The 20,783-nt window shown below is 46.5% G+C and overlaps 1 protein-coding gene across 1 annotated transcript in view; it reads right to left on the bottom strand.

The window, feature by feature from the left end:
• Nucleotides 1-20,412, bottom strand: part of LOC142590663 (uncharacterized) — a 110,727-nt gene extending 90,315 nt beyond the window's left edge. Inside the window, exon 1 of the mRNA XM_075703050.1 lies at nucleotides 19,730-20,412. Coding sequence (XP_075559165.1) covers nucleotides 19,730-20,220 — 491 coding nt within the window. The 5' untranslated portion in view covers nucleotides 20,221-20,412. The remainder of the gene's footprint in view (nucleotides 1-19,729) is intronic.
• Between the last annotated feature and the right edge of the window lie 371 nt (nucleotides 20,413-20,783).

The following is a 20,783-nucleotide window of genomic DNA, read 5'->3' as shown; positions in this document are numbered from 1 at the left end:
TTGCCTCGTCGGTATTTCAATCCTACCTAGCTCCAGAAGCTCAAACTGTTCAAATTAGAAAATGATGTTCTCTACCGCTACATTTTTCACCTATCGATGGGTTCCTGTCATTTCGCGCTCTCTCTGTGCTGAAGTTCTCCAGGCTTCTTACGACGACCCGGCGTTTGGCCACTTGGGTTACCACAAAACCCGTGCATGAGTACTCGGCCGCTTCTTCTGGCCAGGTCTTTTAACCAGCGTAGCTCGATATGTCCCCTCGTGCACGCTTTGGCAACGTTGCAAGCAACCTACCACTGCACCCACCGGGACGCTACAACCACTACCTTGTCCAGCAGAACCTTTTGCTGTCATCGGCATTGACCCTTACAGCCTTCTCCCGGCCACTGCAGAGAGCAATCGAAGAATCGTCACTGCTGTGAATCACTTGACGCGGTACGCGGAAACTACCTTTGTCCGCTCAGGGACTGTTTCAGAAGTGGCTGCCTTCTTCATTCAAGCTATCTGCTTACGCCACGGAGCCCTTCGCACCCTTTTGAGTGATTGCGGCAAGGGATTTCTCTCAAACATGCTTGCTGAAGTTCTCCGACGGTGCAACACCGTGCACGAGACAACCTCCAGCTACCACCCCCAAACGAATGGTCTGACAGAGCGATTTCATCTCACGCTCAGTGATATCGTAACTGGGATGTCATTCTCCCCCTTGTGAAATTTGCCTACAACACCGCTGTTCAGCGTGCCACAGGTTACTCCCCATTTTTCCTGGTCTACGGCCAACATCCACCCTCTGCCCTCAACATTTCTTTATTTTCTGGCACTGTCAATGCTTCTCCATTCATTTGCAACCAGTTTTTGTCTTGTCTTAGCCAATGTCACCACCGTGCCTGCATAGACGCCGAGGTGAGCCAAGAAGACTCACCAATCCGTGCCAACTACCTTTTTGTTGTGCCCTCAGCAATACGTCGAGAGATTCTGCACGTCCTACATGAAGGACCGACCACTGGGCACTTTGGTTTCTTGCATACCCAATCAAGGATTCAAAAGAAGTATTACTGGCCATGCATGACCGCCGCCGATGCTTATGTCAGTACATGCCAGACTGCCAGCGATAGAAGACAGCACAAACAAGGCCAGCAGGATTGCTGCAGCCAATCGAGTCAGCTTGCCGACCATTCCAACAGATCATTAGGGACTTGTTCAGGTCATTTCCGACATCGACGTCTGAGAATAAGTGAATATTCGTGGCTACTGGCTACATTATCCTCTACGCTGAAACAGACACCCTACCCGAAGGTACTGCAGCCAAAGTGGCAAAATTCTTCGTCGAGAACATCCTGCTGCGACATAGTGCCCCAGAAGTCCTCATCATCAATAGCGGAACGGCGTTCACTGAAGAGCTCACCCAAACCATTTTGCAATACAGTCAGACAAGCCAAGGAAGACAACTGGTTATCATCCGCAAACGAATGGTCTTACGGAGCACCTGAACAAGAACTTCGCTGACATGGTTGCAATGTACGTCGACGTCGAACACAAGACGTGGGATGCCGTCCTGCCGTACGCAACCTTCGCTTGCAACACGGCGGTGCATGAAACAACGCTGATCACACCGTTCAAGCTGGTTTACGGCAGGAACCTGATGATGACTCTCGACACCATGCTGCCGCACGTCTTCGGCAAAGAGAATATCAATGTCACCACCTATCTCCAGCGCACCAAAGCCCCACAGCTCTCCCGGCTGCTCATAAGGAACCAGCAGACGACCGACAGCCAGCACTAAAATCTACGATGATGATACGCCGAGTACCAGCCCAGTGACCGTGTTTGGGTCTGGACTCCAATATGCCGACAACGACTTAGTGAGAAACTGTCACAGTGCTGTCCGCTGTTTCGGACCCTACAAGATCATCCGACGCATTGGCGCAATGGACTATGAGGTCGTGCCAGATGTAAAACGCAGAAATGATTTTCCGAGTTAACTACTGGGCCGATTTTAATTAAATTTATTGCATTTGAGTGAGAAAGGTAACTTCTAGTGACTGTTGGAAGCGAAACTTGGTTTATGGCCTGAAATTTTTCACAAGGTTTCTTTTTTATTAACTGCGCCTTTAAAAATTGAAGCCTGAGAGTTAGAAATTTGTCCCTCTGCATCAAAAAGAGATATCATCACTCTGTAAATTGCATCCATCAGAACATACAAAGCGGACAAAATTAACATGTTAATTTACATCTTACATGAATTTGTTACAATGTTCATGAAAGCATTTGCACATGTGCTACTCATATATTAGTGGTAGATCTGAGAACCATGCATAATACCTCAAATTTATACCCTTTAGATGCAATTCACACAATTGCGATATTGCTTTTTCAGGGTGTCTACCATGTTGACATTTCCGAATTCCCTGAGTTTTCCCGGTTTTCCCTGAGCACCTTTGCAAAATTCCCTGAATGAGCGAGAACTTTGTTTAATGTCAAGACAGGCTGACACCACCTTGCCCGATGCTGTCACTCTCTAGTAAGCATGCTGAAAAAAAAAATAAAGTAACTTAATCCAGTTTGAATAGTAAGGATTAATATCTATTTTATTTAAAAACAAAACAGAAGGAAGGTGTTAGTAAAATGCACAGCGAAAGAAATGGTAAAGCCCATTCCAAATTGAGTCGAACATTTTCAAATACGAATGAAAAGGAGATGCATACATAAGTAAATATTTTTTAATATGAGCTATTTCTATCAACTGATAGCAAGTTCATCTGTATGAGGCCCTGAACTTTGTCACAACTAAGGTTCTCTCTCAGCAGCAGGGAAGTCAACCTCAACTGTCCTGACATACTCTCAGCCCGTACACAACATCTCAGTGTTGGGTTTCACTGCTTAAAACAGTTTATTTTGGTTTGCATGAGGGACACCTGTATCTCAGTGTCAGCCAACACTTAGTTTTTTTAGCTCAAGCTCCTTCAAAATGGCGGCGGCACCCTTCCTTTCCCGTTAATTCCTCAGTGCGCCGGTCCTTTCTGTTCTCATCATCCTTCTACCACGCTTTCACCACATGAATCATCTGAAGCATCCTCTTGGTCAGTTGTACAGTCAACGTCCGATTTTTCGGATTCCCTAGGGGCCGCAAAAACATCCGAAAATCGGGCAGTCCAAAAATAATGAATGCCTGTCTTTAAATGCCCTTAAAGGATAAAATTGCCACAGGCACGCCCGAAAAAAGAGAGAGAGAAAGAGAAAATGATAAATTAAAGGTAGGGAGGTTAACCAGGACTCAGCCCGGTTGGCTACCCTACACTGGGGAAAGGGAAAGGGGGACGGAAAGATTAAAAGAGAAAGTCCACTGGGGATATCAGTCGGTCACTCAGTCCGGATCACAGACGCTGACTGAATCCGGTACCTTTCAAATATCGCAGCAGCGCTTTTGTGGCCTTTTGTAGCTGCGATATGCGAGGCCATGGTCCCAAGATCTTGTTCAAGGTGAACGGTTTTCCATCTAGCTGATTGAGAGCTGTGCAGAGGTCTTGCCTTTCATCTTGCCTTCATCTTGCCTTGATTCTTGATTCTTTACTTTCTTGTGCCAAGAAAATGGATGGTTACTAACAATAGGCGGTGATATGAATATTGATGTTCAAAAGGTCTCAAGCTGGGCGAATGACTTTTTGTTTATGTTGCAGAGTAATGGTTTTCAGAATGTTATAGCAACGCCAACACGCGTTACTCTTTGAACTGCATCTGTGCTAGATTTATTCATTACTAACTTAAATCCTAATAACATTTTCTCTGGTGTCATAAACAGTGACATCAGTGATCACTTACCTACATTTTGTATGCTTCAGCGTAACAGCGCATTGAAACAAAAGGAGTGGCCTGAACTCGCGTACCAGGAAATGTCATCTATCACGTTAGAAAATTTTAGGGATAAGATCGCTCAAACAGACTGGAAGGAAACATTTACTTTTGAAAACAGCAACAAGTGCTATGACTCATTTTTAAGAATCTTCAAGAAACATTATTTCGAGTCCTTCCCATTACGCACATACCGTAAACAAAGAAGGTTGCGTAAACCATGGATCACGCATGAACATATCAAGCTTATTAAGCATAAGAACAAACTTTTTGACAGCTTTCTTAAAGGGACCCTGAAACGCTTTTGACGATTTTCTACAAACGTACTGAGTCATTAGAGTAGGTCCTTCTGATCATTAATTGACACATCTAAGTGCCCCGCGTAAAGCGTGTAATTTATTATAAGGTTTTAAACATGCACATCGCTGCCGATCGCAGCACACTGCTCGGTGGAATTTTAAGCTGCCCCTACCCATATGACCGAAATCACCCATACGACGTCAGTGGGGCGAGCTATCCTATTGGCTGACAAGGGCGCGTGATCGATAATTTTTCCCACTTTATGGTAAACAAATGATATTCGTAATAGTTGGAATGTTAGTTAATTTGTTTTTATGAAAAGAAAGTAACATAAAGAGAATGCACAAGAATAATTTTTCAGTACCCTTAAGCACTTCCGGCACACAGCAAGTGCCGTCTGCTTGTGTTACAACGTACTCCATTTTGACGAGAGCTCCGCGGTCAGGGTCGGTCTCAGTCTTTTCGTGAGCACTATGATTCGACTTTGTTACCTTAATTGTGGACTGCAAACGTAGCGACTGGCAATATGTCAAGCTGCGACATCGTGTCCCTCTGTAAGGCAGCGTACGAGCGAACTGGCTGCTGCACATCGGACTGCTGCTATCCGATCGGCGCCAGGATTTGCCCGTTTGTGGCCGTGACTTTACACCGGAAAATTACTAACGCAATAGCGTTTCGCGAGTCCGGTATTAGGGCAAACGCAAGCACAAGGGGACGGATTCTGGCCGCTTGACTGTGCTGTAACGGGATGAGCCATGAGATGAGCAGCAGAGCAAATGTGAATGGTCTGCACGGTGCAGCCACCTGGTGGCACAGAGCTCAACCATACACAGTAGCAGCAACGAACTGTATGCTGCTGGTGTGTATTTTTCGCAGGAGTGTAATCATCAACACATTGTTTCTATAAATGTTTAAAATGTTTTACACTTGGTTAGAGCAATATTAGCGCTTTGTTTGGCTGGTTAAGCGCTGCGCCAACAAGTGTATGACCGTGGAGACCGATCAGGCCGCTCACGTACGTCTACGCTAAAGTTCCTTCATCAGCTTGAGTTTATGCCTCCAGTCATTTGCCGAAATGATCAGCTTGCCTGTGGTTACAGGAATACAAGACACGTTCGGCGCTACGACAGAATGCTCGCAACGCACGCTGCTTCAATAGCTCTCGCTTGGGGTCGACCACCAAGCGGCTAGCGGAGAGGTCTCGCGCGGGCGGGCTCCAAAACAACCGGAAGTGGACGATGTGATGTCGCATCGTGACGCTGAACCAGTGAAGGCGGAGCTTAGCCCCGCTCGCTCGGCAAACGAGTTGAGGAGGAAAAGCATGACTAGGGAGGAGGGTAACTTCTAATCGCTTGTAGCTCCATTAATACGTAACGCTTCACTTAAATTGTGGTGCGAATGTTCTACTTAAGCTGTACCCTACGCATCTACAAAATTTGTCCGAACCGTTTCAGGGGCCCTTTAAGTCACGTAACATGGAAAAATTAAAAGAATTTAGAATGTTTAGAAATAGGTTGAATAAAGATATAAAAAGATCAAAAAGCGAATATTACAAGCGTGTATTTGACAACAATTGCTTGCGTGATAGCGGCAAAGTGTGGAGGAAAATTAACGAGGTATTAAACAAGAGCACTAAGGATGCCACGATTGACAACCTTGTTATACATAACAAAAAGGTTGGTGGAAAGGAACTAGCTAACCCTTTTAAATGATTTCTTTGTTGAAATTGGCACTAGTACATACTGTCATGAAGCTGCTAATCATATTCCGAGATTATTCCACACAATGTACTTACTGCCTACATCCATCGCTGAAGTAACAACATTATATCAGGAGCTTAAAAATAGCCGTAGCCGTGATGTAGATGATCTAGAAATCAAACCAATCAAATACGTCATAGATTTAATTGCGCCAGCGCTTACACACATGTATAACATCTCTCTTTCGACGGGGATTTTTCCAAACAACATGCAGGTAGCAAGAGTTTCAGTAATTACAAGAATGGTGACAAAAATTGTTTAGGTAATTATCGCCCTGCGTCAATCTTGCCTGAATTTCCTGAGGGACTCGAGAAAGTGATTAATTCTCGCATTGAGAAATTTACTAGAAAATATGACCTCTTAACGGACTACCAATTTGGTTTCAGAAAGGGACGCTGCACCGAGACAGCACTTCTAGCTCAGAAGGAAGAAATATTAAACAACTTTGAAAATAAGTTAATGAAATTAGGTATACTCATAGACTTTAGCAAAGCCTTCGATTGAGTCAACCATCCAATATTGTTAGATAAATTAGAGCTTTATGGGTTTCGTGGCACAACACTACAACTTATTAAATCTTACTTGAGTGCGCGCCATCAATACATCGAACTAAATAAGCATAAATCTCACCTACGGTCTATTGAATTTGGAGTTCCACAGGGTAGCATACTGGGACCAATTCTCTTTCTTTTCTATATTAATGACATTGTAAAGATATAAGAGGATTGGAGATATGTTATTTATGCCGATGATTGCTTGGTGCTCGTTAAGGGAAAAAACATTGATATTGTAAGACAAAAGGGAAGTGCATTCTGTCACAACTTGCAGATTTGGTGCCAGAACAATAGGCTCATTCTTAATGAGTCAAAAACTAAGTGTGTGTTGTTTCGCACCCCAGGTACCTTAGAAAATATAGATGACCATATTGCTCTCGGGCCATTCAAAATTAAAATAGAAAAGTTTGTTAAAATTCTAGGTGTCATTTTTTCAGAAAACATGTCTTGGAATGAACATGTGAAAACTTTATTACCAAAATTAAGTAGAGCCGCCGGTGTATTAAGCCAGAACCATCACACTTTTCCAGTCAGCATTAAAAAGATGTTATATTTTGCACTCTAACTCTCACTTACATTATTGCATGCTAATATGGGGAAACACGACAGCATCGAACTTGCAGAAACTCTTCCTTATTCAGCAAAAAACAATTAGATCAATAGAAAATTCCTCGTTCTTAGAACACACACAGAACCACTCTTTCACAAACATAAAATTCTAAAAATCCACAATATATACAAATACAAATTATTAATAACCTATAAAAACGCCACATTAGGTAGGGCGGAACTATTCCAAGAATTATCAAATCTCAGGAAAAGTACAATTTCCTACCCATTCCGATATCAACCGCCATACTACGTTTCCTCCTCGCGCACCCATTATGGGAAAGAAAAACTTGACTACGCCCTAGCAACTGCACTAAATGAGCTAGACCGGAAAAGTGTGGATGTTCTGGCCCTTACTAACAAAACCTTATTTGACCTGTTTGTTTGACTGTATTGAAACTGCTTATGCTTCTAATTGTTCTTGTAATTGTCATTTGTGATCGGACTGTCTGATCGTTTATTTGCTGATATATTTATATCACTGAATCAAGTTAACAAATCGTCATGTCACTGCTGCTGTACGGGTGGCTAGAGCTTAGTCAAGCTGCACAGATGCAGCTTTTTTCTCTGGCCCCCAATTTTCGCAGTAACAATGTATCGTTTGCGGCGAAAATAAAACTTGATTGATTGATTGATTGGTTGATCTTCAAGAGATGGGCAGTAGCACAATGGACGTCAGACTCTGGAGTTTTGTAAGACGCGTAGCGCCACCTGACGGTGCGAAGAGGCAGTAATTGAGTAGTGCGAAGCCCGACTCCCTTGCTAAGTTGCCTATGCAGCTAGCGACGGCGAAACAACAATTTAACTAGATTTTGGTCCATATTGCGAGTGTTTTGCGCATTTACCACCCAGACAGAGAGCTATGAATTTCTACGCTAGTCGGACGCGCCGCCGAACTGCCATAAAGCGCTTGCTGGCTCACTTTTCAGACTGATGGCGGAAACGACGGCAACCGCATTAGCTCCGCGCGCTACGAAGAAACGCCGCAATCGACGCTACTGTTGTGTTGTGAATTGCCATGAACGTGAAGGACGGAATAACAACGTTCAGTTTTACCGATTTCCATCGCGATCGTATGAAGGGGAAAGGCGAGAGCGCTGGATACGGGCCGTTCAACCTGTTAGGTAATCGGATTACTTGCATTCCCCACAACACAGCGGCTCGCATGAGAAAGTGCGGCAATTTTGTTCTTCTGTAATTGTGTTGCGTAGCCCTGACGGAGGACCGTGGTAACCAAGCGAGAACTCAAGAATTTGCAGCCGCCACTTCGTTGGTATAACTGAAAAAGACAACGTTGCGAACCATCCTGCTTATGTGCCATCGATATCTCCACCTTTTAACAGACGTCCGCCTCCGCTTGATTCAACAAGTGGAACGGAGAGATTTGGCAGGTCAGCTTAACCAAACATTTTGGTTCATTTATGAATTCAAAGTCCTGTTCTAGAGCATCGTTGGATCGCGAGCTCATTTCTACTTTCGGTATTTTGTATGTCCTGCGCCGATACAAGCACGCTTCGCAATGTGCTGAGCCTGCTCGGCTGCGTTTTTCAAATGTGAGCAATGAAGTTGCTGTAGGAGCACTGGACGAGTAATTGCGAAGTAACGCACGTGTGTAAAGAAAAAGAATGACGTGTGTATTTACATTAATTTGTGCGCGCTTGTTGCTCGAAGCGTCTGCGAAAAGTTCAAATTAAGGTATGAGCGATGCTGTAGCTCCTGCGAGAAAGAAAGATGCAGTGCGTAGGCACTGTAGGGAGCTTCATTCGTTATGATCTCACGCTGTTTGCTGCCCTGGAAAAGCTTATGAAAGGATACTCTCTGTAAATAATTGCGAGACTAAACATTACGATAAAATACATAAAAATATAGGAGATACTTAAGTCTTGTGTTCTGGACATATTCAATATGAACCATTTTGAAATGCTTAGATTTTTATGCTGATATGCATACAGACAAACCTGACGCTCTCTCTACTTGCGAGTTGCAGCACGCCGAAATAACACTTGAGACTTTATTTTATATTGTACAAGTACTTCGCTCTGCTGAGCTTCCTTTCCGAAGCGTGGATGGGCGGAAGAAGCTTTCCAGGTCCTTGATTTTTAGGAAACCATGCCTCAACACAAACGAAAGAGGAGGGTCCATTGTGGCCAATGCACCTTCGCTTGCGGACAGCTCTCCTTGCACTACTCAGTTTGCGCCAAGGCTCCGATGGGGGCGCTGGTGACGGCTTTTTCCGCAGCGCCGCCTGGGCAGAGTCTGAGGTCTATAGGTGTTCTATGGTTTCCTCGACACCGCAGGCATTGCACTCGGCGCTATCAGCCATTCCAATCAAAAATGCACATGCATTGGTGAATGCGACGCCCAAACGTAAGTGGCACAGCACTGTTTCCTCATTTCGCGGAAGACCTGGTAACAGCCGCAGTTGCATAAAAGGATCGAGGGAATGCAATCGATGTTGAGTGAACTCAGGTGTGTGCCACTTCTCCAATGTCAAAGAGTGCGCTAGCTTGCCTAAGTGTTGGGCTACATCGGTCCGCGATAAAGGTATAGAAACAAGGGTTGCTCCTTCGTGTGCTTTCCTAGCAGCTTCGTCAGCGAGGTCGTTGCCGGAGATACCGCAATGACCAGGCAGCCACTGAAACACGACGTCGTGTCCTTTCGTGATCATGTAATGGTGCATTTCTCGTATCTCCGACACGAGTTGTTCACATGACCCGCGACGAAGAGATGACAGCAGACATTGTAAGACCGCCCTTGAATCGCCCGAAAAAGCTCTTAAGGTCTGCCACTACACTTACTAGGCATATCGGTGCTCGTACTGTGACAGGAGATGGGTGTGCACGTGTGTATAATTAAGGAATACATACTGTGTCCCGTGACAATTGCCCCTTCCCACGCGACGAAGAGATGACAGAAGGCATTGTAAGGCCGCCTTTGAATCGCCCGAAAAAGCTCTTAAGGCCTGCCACTATACTTACTAGGCATATCGGTGCTCGTACTGTGAAAGGAGATGGGGGTGCACGTGTGTATAATTAAGGAATACAAACTGTGTCCCGTGACAATTGCCCCTTCCCACGCTTGTTATGTTTCACCGCCTTACATTAGTGTACTGAGGCGAAGCTAACTTTCGGAGACTGAGATTACACAACGCGCTGTGCTCTGCGAGCTTCAAAGCCAATCGCGGGCATTACAAAGGCGGAGTCGGTGCGACTGGTGGTAGCGGCGAATTCTTTCAACGAAAAACACGGCACCGCGCGGCAAGAAGCTTAATAGCGAACATAGAAGCAACTGGGCCTAACGTTGCCGCGGTGGTGGTTACGGCTGCCAGCGGATCTGCGTGCGAGAGTGCCGGTTCGAGGCGGCGAGATAATCAAAATAGCGGCGGTGGCGGCTTTGATTAATGCCATTTCAGACCTGCAGTCAGGGCAATATACATTGACTATATGGAGTACATGGTGGTGCCGCAAAGCCGTGCAAATTATCGGGCATGTCCGAAAAATCGGTCGTTAACTACTCTGGCAATACATCGTGCCGATGACACGGCATCAATGACGATTCGTTGCGATTCCTCTGTTACTGGAGCCAGCATTAACACGACTTTTGTTCCCTTTCAATAAAGTTACAGCTAATTTTCCCTGATAGAAGTACAAATTCCCTGAGTTTTACCTGAGTTTTTCTAGACTGTTCAAGTTCCCTGAGAATTCCCGGTTTTCCCGGTTGGTAGACACCCTGTTTTTTTTTATTGCTGAGTTAAGAGTTGTAGACTTGATAGTTTCGTTCTTAAAATTTGCAATTATTTACAATATTTATAAAACAAACCAACGGCCTAAATAAAGAATTTGCTTCCAACAATCACTAGAGTTTACTTTTTTCTTTTAAATACAGCCAACCTCCTTAAATTGGTGCAGTGGTTGCCGAGAAAAACAATTTCTCCTTTCCCATGAATTTAGATAGAGGAGTCCTCGAGCTGAAGCTTTGTCTTAAGCCTTTCTGCACCCACTGACGATTTTCGTTGTTTTCTTTATTACGGGTACTTTTGTTCTTCACTCTTGTGTTTGTAGCATTGGGACGATGGTTTTCAAGAGGGGGGCATCGACATGTGTACTTGCTTATTTGTCTCTGGTGACCGCTTTTCCCCAGCTAAGAAATGTTAAACGTAATCGCTCGGCGCAGGACACGCCTGAATGTATGAGGAGTTTCTCAAATGTTATCGATGGTTCTAGCCATTGTGTGTTGTAACTGAACCTTGTATAATCTGACTGTATGCACCACACGTATTGCATACCACTTTGCGCAAATTGAGCCATTTGTGCAATGAGCCCATTTGCGTATTGCACAAATGGGCTCATGCCATGTTCCAATTGTTGTATTTGCAGTGATGTAAGCATTTTCTTAAAATATTGCACCACAGTCATTTATTCAACTTTGTTTTGAATTTTCCAAAAGGAGCCACCCAGTAATGGCCAAGATAGTCAGCAGCATTGGCAAAAATATGATGCAGATCCAATGCATTTGTTGGGATCGACATGAGGCGAAGCTTTCACGCAGCAGTCAATAAGATTCTATAAAACCAGTTTTATTTTCATCCGATGAAACATGGACTCCTATGCAGTGTTTGCTTATGCCCTGTACAGGTCACAACTCTAATGTCATCTAATGTATACATAGCTTGGTGAAATCACTAAAACGTCAGCTCAGTAAGACTTGGACTGACCTGTAAGGCTGAGTTTGGGTGAGCCTGGCTGAGTAGAATTTGGTGAATGAGTCAAAGCAAGCTCAGCTAAGTAGAATTTTGGTGAATATAAGTCAAAGCAAGCTCAGCTGAGTCTGTGTGAGCTAGGCCGAGTAAAATTTTGGGGTCTGCACACACATGCCATTAAATCACGCCATGGAATGAAACAGTAAGCAGCTGCACCTCAGAATATAACAAAAGGAAGGTTCAGACACACAAATTTCATGCTGCCTTTGTGTACCTTGCAAGTTGCATGATACTTATTTTATAGAGGCAGTAATGACAGGACATGGTTACGAGTTTACGCAGCAACACATGTAATTGCAAACTCATTAGCACCTCTCCCTCTGTCTTGCTGAGCACAGCCTATGCCTTGTGATATGTCTGCACACATTATTAGCGGTAGATGTGCAAGAACCATCCGCACTTGAAAAGATTCTATCATTCACAGAAAGGGATGCAACTGACTGACTTCACTACACAATTTTGTTTTGCTTTTGTTTAATGCATTATCTATTGTTTATAAAAACAAGCTGTTTGCCTGCTATCTACATTGCTGCATGTGTTTTACAGGAGCTAGAAAGAGAGAAGCAAGGAAAGGCAGGGATGTTTATGGCAAAGCAGTTACTTCAAATACTGCAGTATGCAATTACCTTATAATGTGAGGGTTAATACAGCTGTATTGAGGATACAAAGTCTGCAACACATTAAAGGTTTATTGCTTTTCGTGCAGGAAAAAAATTATTGGGGGGGGGGAGCTCCACCACTGGAAAAGCTGGCGCCACCGTCGACGTGACGTGGCACGAGAGATCACGTGGACACATCGGCCACGTCGGCTGCTTCGGAAGCACCGAAGCGAGCTGAAAACGATAGTTTAATGTCCCACCTGCGCTGTGGTTCTGATTAAGTGGCGAGGCTATACCGCCATGGATGTCTGCTTGACAACATTTGAAAGCACTATAATTGGTAGTGGCTGCCTTTGAGGCGTGTAGCATGGTAGGCTACTGCTCGGTGCCGTAGTGCCGGACGTACGCAACGGAGTCCGCGGTGTCAGCCTTATTCACACGTAGCTGCAGAACAAGAAGCTGCGTGAAGCTTGGCTCGCGAAACTTAGAACCAGCAGACAGCCACCGGCTACAGCTCGAGTGTGCAGCAAGCACAGACGCGAGGAAGATTTCTAATACGGCGCTGGGGCTGCGATGTTCAGTGAGTATCACAAAGCGTGCAATGAGACACTCGCCCGAGCGCTGCTCGGCTCATGTCATGAAGTTTTGGCCTATGAACTTGTTGATGCAAGGTACTGGCAAGTTCACAGTAATGGAAAGGTGCCCATACAAAGTACATAAAAAGAGGCATGACATATGCTCAGGCTTGTGTAGCACCAAACGATGAAATGTACTAGATTAAAAGGACCCTGAAACGATTTTGACGGTTTTCTACAAACGTACTGAGTCGTTAGAGTAGGTACTTCTGATCATTAATTAATGCATCTAAGTGCTCTGCGTAAAGCATGTAACTTATTATAAGGTTTTAAAAATGCACATCACTGCCGATCACAGCACACTGCGCGGCGGAATTTTAAGCCGCCCCTACCCATATGATGCAAATCACTCATATGACGTCAGTGGGGCGAGCTATCCAATTGGCTGACTAGGGCACGTGATCAATAATTTTTCCAACTTTATGACAAACAAATAATGTTCGTAATAGTTGAAATGTTAGTTAATTTGCTTTTATAAAACGAAAGCAACATAAAGAGAATGCACAAGAAAAATCATTCAGTACACTTAAGCAATTCCGGCACACAGCAAATGTAGTCTGCTTGTGTTGCAACATGCTCAGTCTTTGACGAGAGCTCCGCTGTCAGTGTCGGTGTGTCTTTTCGCGAGCGCTATGATTTGACTTTGTAGCTTTGTGGACTGCAAACAAAGCGACTGGCGATATGTAAAGCTGCGACATTGTGTCCCTCTGCAAGCCAGTAGATGAGCGGACTGGCTGCAGCACATCGGACTGCCGCTATCCGATCGGCGCCAGGATTTGTGCGATTGTGGCTGTCACTTTACACCGGAAGATTACTAACGCAATAGCGCTTCGCGAGTCCGGTATTAAGGTAAACGCAAGCGCAAAGGGGACATGGCCTGCCCATGTCCCCTTGCGAGTCGTTTCATGTGGGATGAACAGAAGCGCAAATGTGAATGGTCTGCACAGTGCAGCCTCCTGCTGGCTGCTGCAACTGGGTCGCAAGCCCCAAGGGTAGCGTTGGCCTGGCGGCCTGGGGCACAGCTGGAAGCATTCGAAGGTCCTGGCAAAGGATGAGTCGACTGCCAACAGAACAGCTTGTTTGTTCTCGCATTGCAAAAGAGCGGCCGGTCAGGTCGACCGAAGTGGAGAAACGGGAGACCACATTACTCGACGGAAGAAATCGAAGCCCTCTGGCATCCGGGGGCAGCTGCCTTTATACTCTGGGAGTCGAGGGCAAAAAAGAACAGCTCGAAAGAGATGCACGGAACACATCGAAACAAGTATCACCGGTCCGGCGCCGGTCAGACCTCCTCGCTTCATATTTGGGGAGCTCCTCTCCCCGGCTGCCGCACTTTAACAAGCGTGGGCACCAACATGCACACACACACACGAAGACACGTGGCATTGAAACATGCCTGGACGCGCTTAGCAGGAGGCGTTGGGGCAGCATTGAACTGGCCAAAATGTCTGCCGCTGTGAACAAAGCCCCGGCGTCCGTTGCATTTGCGCCAGCTATACCGCACATCGGAGGTGAAACGTAACATGGCATATAGCTCAACCAGGCACAGTAGCAGTAACAAAATGTATTCTTTGCTGTTGGTGTAAATTTTTTGCAGGAGTGTAATCGTTAACACCTTGTTTTTGTAAATGTTTAAAATGTTTTACACTTGGTTAGAGCAATATTAGCTCTTTCTTTGGCTGGTTAAGCTCTGTGCCAACGGGTGGCTGGACCGTGGAGACCGATCAGGCAGCTCACGTACGTCTACGCTAAAGTTCCTTCATCAGCTTGAGTTTATGCTTCCACCGTTCAGTCGAAACGTTCTGCTAGTGTGTGGTTACCGGAATACCAGACACATTCGGCGCTGCAACAGAATGCTCACAACGCATGTTGCTTCGATAGCTCTTGCTTGCGGTCGATGGCCAAGCGGCTAGCGGAGAGGTTTCGCATGGGCGGGCTCCAAAACAACCGGAAGTGGTCAATGTGACGTCGCATCATGACGCAGAACCAGTGAAGGCGGAGCTTAGCCCCGATAGCTCGGCGAACAAGTTGAGGAGGAAAAGCATGACTAGGGAGGAGGGTAACTTGTTACCACTTGTAGCTCCATTAATACGTAATGTCTCACTTAAATTGTGGTGCGAATGTTCTACTTAAGTTGTACCTTATGTGTCTATAAAATTTGTCCAAACCGTTCTAGGGGTCCATTAAGTAAACGAAGCAGCAGGTAATTGTTCGCTGAGAAGCCCAATAAACATGCAATGTGAGGCAACTTGAGAACTAATGGTATTTAAACGTCCAAGACCTCAGAAAAAAAAAAAATTCAATCCTCGTGACGGGACATCCCGTGTCGCCCTGGTAGGTGTCGAAGTCCGTAGTTATAACGAAATTATTTTTGAACAGCTCTGGCAGTTTCCACACAATGATGGTTGCTTGTGTACTGTCAAATGATTATATGCTGCTGCCTACAGCTTACAGCACGATCCAAAAACGCGCTCGCAGCGAAAGGGAAACATAGTGCGCGTACATGGATGCAGGCGCGCCGTCGGTCACCACGAACCCGTGCAATCGCTGCACTGATGCCTCATTCTGTTATAGTCCATTAAGTTATACAGACAGCCCACTATAAGAACACATTTCACATGGTTTTCTCAAAGCGTTTGCCTCCCTTTCACGCAAGATGCCCATTCTAGAGACTCCATCGCAACGACCGCGCGCAGCGGCGTTCACTGTGCATACATGTATTCGGTAAAGAGATGGCGTCTGCAAAGGATGCTCTGCTTTCAGTTTGCCAAAGATTATTATTTTGACAGTGAAAAACTTCCCTCGTTTTGAGAGTACTTACAGAAATGTCCAGAAAAGCTGCCGTGTGGTGTTTTTATTGAGCACCGTAAGCGAAACTTGCAGGAGCACGCCGCATGATTGCTCATACTACGCAAGGGAGGCGCTTCCGGCAGATGGCGACTCCGTAAGTCCTCGCCCCCAATACATCAGAAAAAAAAATATATAAAAACTGTTTAAATGATGCTTATTGAGCATCCACACTTCGAAAGCAAACTGACGATGCAATTTATTCCTAGCCATAGCGTGAAATATGGTATTGTGGAAAATTCATTATGATATATAGTTTGCCTGTTTGCTTTGTGAACTTGATAAACAGTCACATCTCATATCTCATAGCAGAAGCAACAGAACCTTGAAACGATAATTCACCGGGAAAAATATGCGTGAAAGTGGAAACCAACAGACTGCAATATGGTCCCACATACAGCACAGATTTGAAATGGATAGTATGCTGTCATGTCGTATCCCCTCGACACAGCATTTGACTGTAATTGCATAGTCTTTAAACTTCTCCGTCTGTAAAAGCATACTACGCTACAACTGTGGCATTTTCGTATATCAGGAGTAGCTTGTACGCAACAAACCAGAAAATTGGGATGACATCCAAAGGCCACATCTTCTCGTGATAAGTACCTCGTAGTATTGAAAACTCGCAGTGCACGCCAGTAATGGAAAGGCAGGCAAAAGTACTATTAGCTACATCTTCTCGTGAGAAGTACCTCATAGTATTGAAAACTCGCAGTGCACGCCAGTAATGGAAAGGCAGGCAAAAGTACTATTAGCACCTGAAGCCAATGTGACGATGCTGGCTTCGGGAGTTCCAGAGTTTTCAAGCTATACCGTGTTGCCTGACACACTCGCATTGTCACAAACCACCTAGCACATTCTTCAGGAGTCTTCTCGGCATGCCTAGCCTGTGCCTTTTGCTCATCTTGTTCAGTTCATGCCCAGCGCTTGCCAATGACTTCGGGGTTGGTTAACTTGCGCTCGGCCTGCTGCCACTTGCGTTGCTACTCCATCCTTCTCGCTTGGCCTCTCAATCGCCAGATGAATCCTGTACATACATAGTACTCGGCCTGTAGCAACTGCCAGAGGAGATGAAGCCACCATGGCTGCGCCAAAGGGTTCTCCGTATCTTCCACAGCATACACTTCCATCTCCAAGCTTGGCGGCCTTCGATTTGTACCCCTGTCACACAGGCACCCACGAACTCCTTTGAACTCCTTTATCTTGAAGGAAATGCGCTCAGTGTCCCATAGTCTCCCTTCTGGTAAGCCAGTTTAATGGAACTTTTGGCAAATGTTGTTTAGCAATGCACCATTATGGCTGCATGGAGTACTCTTGTTTCCAGATAGCTACAGCTGCGATGAAAACAACATTAACAAAATTGTCATAGCTAGCTCACTTATAAATTTTTTTTCTTGCAAAATACTCCATGCTATAGAACTTTTCAGTCTGTTTTTAAGGACATCGGCGCCTATACCCTGTACAATAATGCTTCACCATGCCACATGGGGAAATGTTCTGACATTTCGTTAGTTTATCAGCGTGCATCGTGTGATTGTGCATCACAAAAAGCAATCCGGGCGCCTCATCGTCCCCGTCGCTCGCACCGGCATCAGTGGAGCACAGCAGCAGCACCCCTTCACAGCACACAACCACAACTTGTCAGTTGTGCATCGGTTGAACAATGTGCCCCCCTGCATGATGATGATGCCTGTGGCCACATCTCTCTGAATCGGGAAATCAACGGGTAATGCAGATTGGGCCATAAAACAAATGAAAATAGAAAAATGGAAATATAAAATGTAATGCGTCTCTGCTGGTTCATCTACTGCCTCTTCCCATCTTTAACAAAATGCGATCACAGCGGCACTTGCTCACACCACCATTGTTTCAGTCACCTCTTTGTAACATCCACTGCAACACTGCATAGAGGCTCCCCTATGCCACGGAATCTTAGCGCCATCGCGAGCGCATTCCTGTGATCGTCCGCTGCAGCACCCTGGCTACGGGGTGCAACGGGATGCAAGCCCAGACATTCAATGACGCCGTGCTTAATGGTCTCCTCCCCAGCCTTGCATCAAGGGCAAGCCATGCTTAGATCCGCAGTGAACTTGACCCACAACATGTGTGTTCTAAGCACACCATTGCCTTTGGAGTTGTCGTAGATGGTCTCTGACAATATTAACTTTTCCAGCACAGTATTTCGCCAGGAATGTCTTCACTCGAGTTGCTACCACCCATCTCTTGGTCGCTACCCTCTGCGTAGCTCTTGCACCCTCTGCCTTGAGCCATGCCGGAGGGTGTTGCGACGGCTGTTTCTGGAACCTTCACTGGCGTTGCTATTGGGTAGTGTGGCGTTGTCGGCAGGCTGCAGGCGTCCGGTAGATCATGGCGACCAGACAGGGACGAGTCTAGTGTGAAACTTGCACTGTTATTCAATGGTTGGTGAAGGACATAGAAGAAGAGAATGAATGAATTAAAAATACATTGCGAGGCTACTTAAATAGGCCCACTAAAATCGTAGGCGGGATCTTGCTCACATCAACGTCACATGACATGCACTGAGTCTGGTCGGGGAGGGGCGGTTGATCCTTCCTCCTAGGCGATGTTACATGTGCGTGCCTCCTCTGGCGGCAACCCGTGGGTCCCGTTTGGTTCGTGGAAAGGGTGCTCCCCTAGAGTCGCACAGTTAGTGAAAAGGGGCCTGTAATCACTGTGGGGCACCCGCCAGACAGGCAACGGCTCGAGACAACCACACCAAATTAGGGATACATCCTCCGTTTCGATTAGGCATGGTCTTTGAGCATCCTTTTTGCCCGGGGTGTTACATCCCAATCGCAACAAGGGGTTCAGTGAGTCGGACAGCCTCTACTATCACTGAGCCAGCCACTGGGTTTAGGCAACCCATTTTGTTCTTACTGAGCCGAGGTGAAAGTATTTATATGCTTCGTGAGCCCAGTGCCCGTCCAGCATACCAATGAAGCACCTCTCGTATGAAATGATGAGTCTGGCGGGCAGTAATGATGAGTCCAACTCATTACTGCCCATCAACAGGTCAATATCATCTGTATAGAAGCGCGCAGGCAGCTGTCGTGCCTTTAGCATGCCCAGCTCTGAGTAGCCAAGATCGAAGTCTAGCCCTGATTCTGACAGATCTCTCTCTATCACAAACACATACAGCATGAAGAGGAGCGGCAACATTGGACAGGCCTGTCTTAGCCCTTTGATGATCCTAATTTGATGGGTGAGCATGCTGCCCCACTAGACAACCGCCTGGGTCTGTGTAGGGGCCCAGTAGCAGGCAGAGCAGTTCCTCCAGTATACCGAGTACCCGCAGCAGCTGCCACAACCTGGCTTGCTCAATGCTGTCGCAGGCCTGAGAAATGTCAAGGAAGGCACCAAAACGCTAAGGTGCACCAAAGCAAGAGCGCAGTGTGGCCAGCGTCGTTTTCGACATCGCCATGATTTGAGAATACAATTCTTGCAGTCACATATAGCATACTTTCTTGCTATGATTTTATTAGATTACATACTGCGTAAAAAACAACTAGATAGAGATTGCTTTAAGGTCGGCTACATATGTAAAATTTTGCACGCGGACACAAGCCGAGCTACGCCGTTTTTATTGTTTGTGTACCATGCTGTTCCCGTTGAAAGGTAGTGCTGCGACATGGGACACGGTCGCAACTTCCTTGTCGTAAATTTCCGTTTCGGGATACACGGAGCGGAAAACCGGCGTCAAAGCGACGAAATTCGCCCAACAGACTTGCGCTTAAAAAAAAAAGTGAAAGAAAGCAAGGCAAGGAGTCAACCGGGTGTCCACGCTAGAGAAGACTAGACATACCTGGTCGCTGCAGCTCGGCGAGCGCGAGCCGCCGTTCTCATGCGATGAAGCAAGTGTGCACGTTCCCTCGCCGGCATCAGAAGGTATCGAGTCCTTTGCAGTTCTCTGCGGTGAGCCAATTCCGCTTCCCGTTCTTCTTCGCTCATCGAAGCCCATCGGATCTGCTTAGCCGCCCTGCAACGCAGAAGACGCTCGTTGTATTTCTCCGAAGTCTCGGCAGCCACGCGTCTGTGTTGGGCGACTCTGTTCCGCTCCAGGACGTCCAAACGTTGCGGGACGTCCCGCCGCTCCTGGCGTGCACGATATGCACGCATTTGGGCGAGTCGGGCTTCGCGAGCTTCACCCGTCTTCTTGGCGTGGCTGGCGCGTGCTTTGGCGAGACGAGCCGCGCGCGCGTCGGCACTTTCACTGGCCCGTCGAGCGCGCGCAGCCTCGGCTCGTTTGCGTTTCCTCTCTTCAGCGTCGACAGCTGCCTTGCGACGCGGCGGCATGCCGCCGTTATGAAACACTCACACACAAGGAAGACTCACGCGGCCGGCGGATTTAAACACTTCCACTTTTCACTGCTTGAGACCTCCAACCACAACCCACTGACCCAGCGCACACTTGCGTCCCGACCAACGTCATAGTCAACGTCCCGATTATGAGAAATGCAGCGTTTTTCTAGGATGGATGTTATGAGCGCACGGTTTAACGTTGGCACCTCGCGCCATCTGGCCTAGGGCGCTGCAGTTAAATTTGATGGCACTTGGCGGCGGCACGGCAGGGGGCGACAGTTACTTAACCGACCGTTTCTTTTTGTGCTTAAGTGGTTACAAGATAACTAGATCCCAGATACGCTAACAGTTCTTCATGTGCCAAGTCTGTCAGCTAAGAAGACCATCTGGCCTCGAAACCGAAACGGATTTGAAGCAAAGTGCTTGCCCGCACCAGCACAGTGTGCGTGCTCGCTTACGCTCCGGCTGTTTGGCGAGCGCTAGCCGCCGCTCATGTGCGATCTAGCAAGAGCGGCGTAACGAAACCTCGCAAAAAGCTTCCCAGCGCTACGCCGCTG

The sequence above is a fragment of the Dermacentor variabilis genome, chromosome 8, assembly GCF_050947875.1.
Source record: "Dermacentor variabilis isolate Ectoservices chromosome 8, ASM5094787v1, whole genome shotgun sequence".
Classification (NCBI taxonomy): domain Eukaryota; kingdom Metazoa; phylum Arthropoda; class Arachnida; order Ixodida; family Ixodidae; genus Dermacentor; species Dermacentor variabilis.
Note: the sequence above shows the minus strand (reverse complement) of the source record. Positions and strands in the feature narration are given on the sequence as shown.